Source organism: Gordionus sp. m RMFG-2023, chromosome 1, assembly GCF_954871325.1.
Source record: "Gordionus sp. m RMFG-2023 chromosome 1, tfGorSpeb1-WG-v2, whole genome shotgun sequence".
NCBI classification, from domain to species: domain Eukaryota; kingdom Metazoa; phylum Nematomorpha; class Gordioida; order Chordodea; family Parachordodidae; genus Gordionus; species Gordionus sp. m RMFG-2023.
The window spans coordinates 90,795,093-90,802,348 of NC_088775.1; the positions used below are offsets into that span (position 1 = coordinate 90,795,093).

Below are 7,256 nucleotides of genomic sequence, written 5' to 3' on the forward strand. Positions count from 1 at the left end.
GCTACAACCTTTATATATTCAACTGGGCAATGCTCTATTCTATTGTCCCTCACAGTTCCAGTTGCAAAATATCCCATTTGTTTTAAGTATGACAAGAGTTTAAATGATGTAATGAAATTATCAAAATATATTTTATGATAATTTGGTTTTTGCAATGCCTTTAATAATTTTATGATTACATTTCCACCTAATCCATATTCATATTTATTTTCGCTTTTTCATATATCAAATGAGAATATGTAACCGTCGGAAGAGGCCAATATCCAAGACTTGTATCCGAATCTAATTGGTTTTCCTTTTATGAACATTTTGCAAGAATGTCTTCCTCGATATGGTATCATCTGTTCATCTATTGATAAATGATGTTTGAAAATGCCGAATTGCTGAAATTTATTATTCAATATATTAATGTAAGGCCTAGCTTTATAAAATCTATCATGTATATCTATTTTAGTATTGTCTGCCAAATGGATATTATATTTCAAATTTCGAAATTGTAATTGGGTCATTGTATCCCGGATTATTGGAATAGAAATATCGCTGTCATTAGACCAGTACATTCTTTTTTGTGGGAGAGAATGATATCCAGTAAATAATAGAATTCCAATAAATCTCTGAATATCTTGGATGGTTATGCATATGTTAGGTCTATTCATTTGTTTAGCATAAATATTACTTTGTTCTACAATTAGGGAATATAAGTCTTCGTCGAAAATCAAAGAAAATATATCTGATGGACTTTTACCATGTAAATCATTTTCAAGTTTTATTACATCTTCCTTTTCTCCATTGAAAGGGCTTGAAGAATATATTGCATCCGTTTTTCTCCATTTTAAATTGTGAGAAATTCGAGAATAGCTTCTTGTAGAATATGGTTCTGGAAGGTCGTCATCAACTGAATTATGAATCTCCAATTCTCCAGCTGTATCTGAAGGCAAAACTCCGACATTTGTTAAGTCATTTTCATCGAAATCTTCTTCGTCACTAACTGCAGAGGGGTTTGGCGGAATTATAACCATATCTCTTTCTGAGCGCTTGTTCAATTGTTAGAAAACGTTTCATTAAAAAAATTTATTAAAAATTAAATATCTAGACAAATTATTTTCGTAGAATCTTGATTTTTTTATTAGTCATCTATTATTTTGATAATTTTGATTGAATTGACAAAACAGGTGCATAATATTTTATATAAATAAAATAAAATCTTCAGAAAGGAAGAGGCTAAAAATAATTTTAAACTTTTGAATATTTATGAACTTAATAATTTCATATAATTTGATCGGGATAAAAAATTATAATAGGAACAATATATTATTCGATTTAATCTCAGGGGGCTAAAAAAATTTTTCTAATTATTTTCAAAAGGTCTTTTTTTGGGTATTAAATTTTTTAAAAAAAATTCTTAGGGGGCTCGAACCACCCACCCCTCCTTTCCCCCAAACTTAGTCACAGTAGTGGTTTTAAGTATAATATAAAAAATTATAATTCATTATGTTAAATTTCATTTGTTTGAATTTTTTTAAATAATTTATACTGCTAGATGGTTAACGATGCATATGCACCAGTCAACTTTATGTGGTTACCTATTAAATTTTAATTATTTAAAAATTCAAAAATGATTGATAAATATTGATAGATCTATAAAGAATATATACACACTAGTTTTCATCGAAATAATTTTATAATATGCTTGTGAGATCACTTAAAAAATTTTGCATTTTAGGCCTCATAAATTCGCAAAGTTTGAGGGTTTCTTAGGGACATAAAAAAATATTTTTTTCATATTTTTCTTTTCCAGTTTTGACGTACAATGTCTGAACTATATAAAAATCTTTTTTATTATTTTTTAAAATAAAAACTACTATGTTAAAATAAGGTATATAGGAGGTGGTGCATATATGCACCGTTAACCAGTAACGGGTATGGCTCGTTTTGAGCCGATTTTTAAAAACTGCTAACTCAATATTTCGTCCAGAAAAATATTATGCAAGCCTCGAGATTTTTCTCATAAAGGGAACAAAGGTTGTCGAAATCTCGAGACTTAGACAATATTTTTCTGGCTAAAATATTGAGTTAGCCTTTTTAAAAAATCGGCTCAAAATAGTTCCTGGAATATTTTCTCTCTTTCTGGCCATTTTGGCATAAACAAGACTTATAAAAAAATTGGCTGATAGGTAAAATGTATTTATTGTCATAATTAATATTATATTTTATTTTCTGGTGGACAAATATGAAAAATTATGAAGTCACATTTATTAATTCCTGTGACATTTGTCAAAGATGTAATTCAAGATTTGATAAAAAGAAAATTATAATAAATTTAAAATGTTTATATAGCGATAAAATATGTTGACCTATATGGTGGCTTTTGAAAATGAATGATATATCTAATTATATAATCTAATTTATCCTTAGTTGAAATAAAGGTGAATAGAATTGGTTATGATGAGATTATTTAAGAGAAAACAAAGAAAACCTGTTTGCAAAAATATTTACCACTTATAAATAGGAATAATACTCTTTAAAATACTTAGCGCCCTCTATTATATAGTTTAACATTATTTATACTATTATTAATTTAAAAATTTGCAAAAATATTTACCACTTATAAATATGAATAATAATCTTTAAAATACTTAGCGCCCTCTATTATATAGTTTAACATTATTTATACTATTATAAATTAAAAAATTAGCATTTATGCTTTAAGGCTTTTTGGAAAATTATTTATTTTTTAGATAAATACTAGTGATGTTAGTTTTACGCGTGATAAAGAGGAATCTTATTTTAAAAGCGTTTTCCACGAGTTTTGCGTTTTTTAATTTACAATTTTGTTTTTTTTGGCCTTATGATATAAGATATCTCTAGTAGAGGGTATCAATCTATAGCTAATCAAAAGATCTATTCAACTGGAGGTCAATCTCTGCCCCATAATGGGTGGTTTAGGGGGGGGATGTAAAAATAATTTTTTTGATATGGGTATTAAATTAAAGCTAATTTTAATATGGTTTGACTGAAAGTCTTTATTCTTGGTCTTGATGGGTATGACTTGGTTTGGGGGAGGGGGTGTGTTTGGGGGTGTAAAAATAATTTTTTTTGATATGGGTATCAATCGATAGCTAATCAAAAGATCTATTCAACTGGAGGTCAATCTCTGCCCCAATGGGTGGTTTAGGGGGGGGATGTAAAAATAATTTTTTTGATATGGGTATTAAATTAAAGCTAATTTTAATATGGTTTGACTGAAAGTCTTTATTCTTGGTCTTGATGGGTATGACTTGGTTTGGGGGAGGGGGTGTGTTTGGGGGTGTAAAAATAATTTTTTTTGATATGGGTATCAATCGATAGCTAATCAAAAGATCTATTCAACTGGAGGTCAATCTCTGCCCCAATGGGTGGTTTAGGGGGGATGTAAAAATAATTTTTTTGATATGGGTATTAAATTAAAGCTAATTTTAATATGGTTTGACTGAAAGTCTTTATTCTTGGTCTTGATGTGTATGACTTGGTCTGGGGGGGGGTGTGTTTGGGGGTGTAAAAATAATTTTTTTTGATATGGGTATCAATCGATAGCTAATCAAAAGATCTATTCAACTGGAGGTCAATCTCTGCCCCATAATAGGCGGTCTAGGGGGTAAGGGTGGGGGGAGGTGTAAAAAATAATTTTTTTGATATGGGTATTAAATAAAAGCATATGGTTTGACTGAAAGTCTTTAATCTTGGTCTTGATGGGTATGATTTGGTCTGAAAATTGGAAATATAATATTATGGAAAGATAATTATACTACAAACTCGATTGGCAACAGCATCGAAAATATTTTAACCAGACTACCTTCGTTCATTTCATATTTAATAGATAGGAAGAAGCAAGAGAATGCTTATAAGAATAAAATTAATAAGATAAAATTTTGCATTGGGGATCACGCACTGATCCCAATAAATAAAAATGATAGATCTAATCTATGCCCCAAAAATATAGGCCAAGGGCGAGAAATTATGGGTTGGAACTAATTTGGGAAAAATTAATTCCCCATTTTTAAAAACGAACATTCATAAATCAATAAAATTTACCAATTTTACCATTCCTAATAAGACGATCTCCATAATAACAGCATCAAGAAGTACATCTTCTTATGGTAGTTTTGAATCAATTTGCAATTGCCAAAAAAGTTGCAACAATAAGAGGTGTCAATGTTTTAAAAATGGCATATTGTTCCACAAAATGTCACTTAAATATTATTTGTGTAAATAATAAATAATTGTTCATATATTTTAAATTAATTATCGAAATCAATAAAATATGTTGTTGATTATATGGCTTGAAAAATTTTTTTATAATATAGATGATTTGCTTATAAAGAAGTGCAATAATTTATAACTGCAATAAGAAAAATTTATAATGTCATTTTAAAATTTGTGAATCGATGGTTTTAAATATAGCCAAAATTTTGAGATTTAAAAATATTACAAATTAGATTAAGATGCTGGCAAATAATTTTATCATTAGGCTACAATGAGTTTATAAATAGCAATGACTATATTTAACCCCTGCTTAAAATTGTATTTAATAATGAAGTCTAAATGTATTTAACTTTTATTTAATACCCATGTTTATGTTCTGTTTAATTACTATTTATTAAATATCCATAAAAATTCACTATCTTATGGCCAGTTGAAATATAGTATGTTTAGACTAGGCCAGAAAATCAACTTTCACCTAACTCATCTAACTCAAAAACTATTATAGATGCTCTAATTTTTTTAAAGATTAAGAATTGAGCTATACATTGATATTAATTTTTGGTTGATATATTACCTTTTAAATGTTTTCTCAAGTTGAAGCAACTAGTTTTGTTTGATGATAAAACCTTTCACATCTTACAGTAATGTGAATTAAGGAAAAGGAAATTCCATATCATCATATATTTTCAAGGGATATTCCTTTGTCGATATGATCTGTACCAAAATTATTTTCATTATCATACTATACTGTCGACATTTAAAATATTTTATTTTTTTGAAAATTTATTTTGCATATTTTTAAATGTAAATTTATATTTTAAAATAAAATAAAATTAAAAGATTATGATTTTAGAATTAATTATAAAATTGTTATATTAAATTTTGCTATTTATTTAGTAACGAGCTACCGTTATCTCTCTTTTTAAAAAAATGTTGCACGCTAAAGATATCGATACTAAAAAAAATAGCTATGAAATATCGTGCTAATATAGAACACTGCATATTATATATTTCAAGTTCAGGATTGGAACCGAAAAAAGATTTAAAAAATTGTTTTTTTTTCATTCTCTTTTATTTCTATCCAACTAGACATTTTGTTAATATGTTGACCCCCCCCCCAGACCAAGTCATACCTATCAAGACGAAGAATGAAGACTTTCAGTCAAACCATATTAAAATTAGCTTTTATTTGATACCCATATCAAAAAAATTATTTTTTAAACCCCCCACCCCCACCCCCATAGCGCCCATTATGGTGTAGAAATTGACCTTCTGTTGAATAGATCTTTTAGATTAGCTATCGATTGGTACCCATATCAAAAAAAACTATTTTTTAAACCCCACCCCCCCCCCCTCCAGACCGCTAATTATGTGGCAGAGATTGACCTTCGGTTGAATAGATCTTTTAATTAGCTATCGATTGATACCCATATCAAAAAAAATTATTATTTAAAACCATCCCCTCACTCTTACCCCCTAGACCGCCCATTATGGGGCAGAGATTGACTACTAGTTGAGGCAAAAAAAACAACATTGAAAATTAAAAAACGCAACGAAACTCGTGGAAAACGCTAATTTATTATTTATTTGAGATTAATTTATTATTACTTTAATAAATTTTTTTAAATATATTTTTTTGATTGATATTTTTTAAAATTAATTTGTTGCAATATATTTTTTGATTGATATTTTTTTTTAATATATATATTTTTTAAATATATATTTATTTTTAATATATATTTTATCGCTATTTTTTGTGTTATATGATTTCTTTAATAAATTTTTTAAAAATATATTTTTTTTGTTTATATTTTTTTTCTTGATATATCTTTTGATCGCTAATTTTTTTATTTTTTGTTTTTTTAATAAATTTTTTAAAATATATTTTGATATTTTTTTAAAAACATATATTTTTTTCTTGATGATCGTTAATTTTTTTTTATTCTTAGTGTTATATGTTTTTTAATAAATTTTTTTAAATATATTTTTTTGATTGATATTTTTTTTATATTTTTTTTAGTGTTATATGATTTTTTAAATATATTTTTTTGATTATTTTTTTTTATATTTTTTATTTTTTGTGTTTATATGATTTTTTTTAATAAATTTTTTTAAATATGTTTTTTGATTGATATTTTTTTTAATATATATATTTTTTTTAATTTATATTTGATATATCCTTTTATCGCTAATTTTTTTAATTTTTGTGTTATATGATTTTTTTAATAAATTTTTTGATTGATATTTTTTAATATATTTTTTTTAATAAATTTTTTTAAATATATTTTTTAATATATATTTTTAAAATGATTATTATATATTTATATTGAATCCCAAAAAAAAACCCTGGAAAAAAAAAACTACGGAAAATAAACCCCCCAGGAAAAATTCATTATCAAATAATAAAAATCGTTTTGAGTTCTGGGAGCCACAATTTGCCCAATCATATAATATTTAAATTTTTATGAAAATATAATTATATTTAAACTAATACCTTCAATAAATAGGTCTTCCAAATTCTCAAGATTTGAAGGGTGTTGCATTGCTTTGTGATTCCTTAGAGTTCTTTTTATAGAATCTTTCGATAACATATGCGACTGAACTCTTTGGTCTAATTTTACAATTTCCTCTGCATAAATTTGAAGAGGTTTTGCCAAAGAGTCTGCACATCGCTTCTTCATGTTAGCAATGGATTTCATTGCTACTAGTCCATCAATATTTGATGGATGATTATGAGCTGTATCAAGAACCGGGTCTTGATTATCGAGTGTTGAAAAAAGTATTGCTCGGCATTAAAAAGAAGAATACTTTGAGCAGCGCCATCTAATCTTGTTTGAGCATTTTTTATGTATGGTATAAGAATAACCTTCAAATATGAGCTTTCCAGGATGAATAAGATCCAATAAATTTTTTTTATAAAATATAAATTTTATGAAAAAAATATTTTTGTAAATTTAATTTTTTTTTTGTCTTTATATACGGCATTAAGATCCAAATTATTAATACCAATTATA

The 7,256-nt window shown here is 26.4% G+C and overlaps 1 protein-coding gene across 1 annotated transcript; it reads right to left on the reverse strand.

Annotated features, from left to right (window-relative positions):
• Positions 1–218: 218 nt before the first annotated feature.
• On the reverse strand, positions 219–1,019 carry LOC135930932 (piggyBac transposable element-derived protein 3-like). The gene has a single exon (XM_065467735.1). The coding sequence runs from the start codon at positions 1,017–1,019 to the stop codon at positions 219–221; it is 801 nt and encodes a 266-aa protein (XP_065323807.1).
• Positions 1,020–7,256: the final 6,237 nt, after the last annotated feature.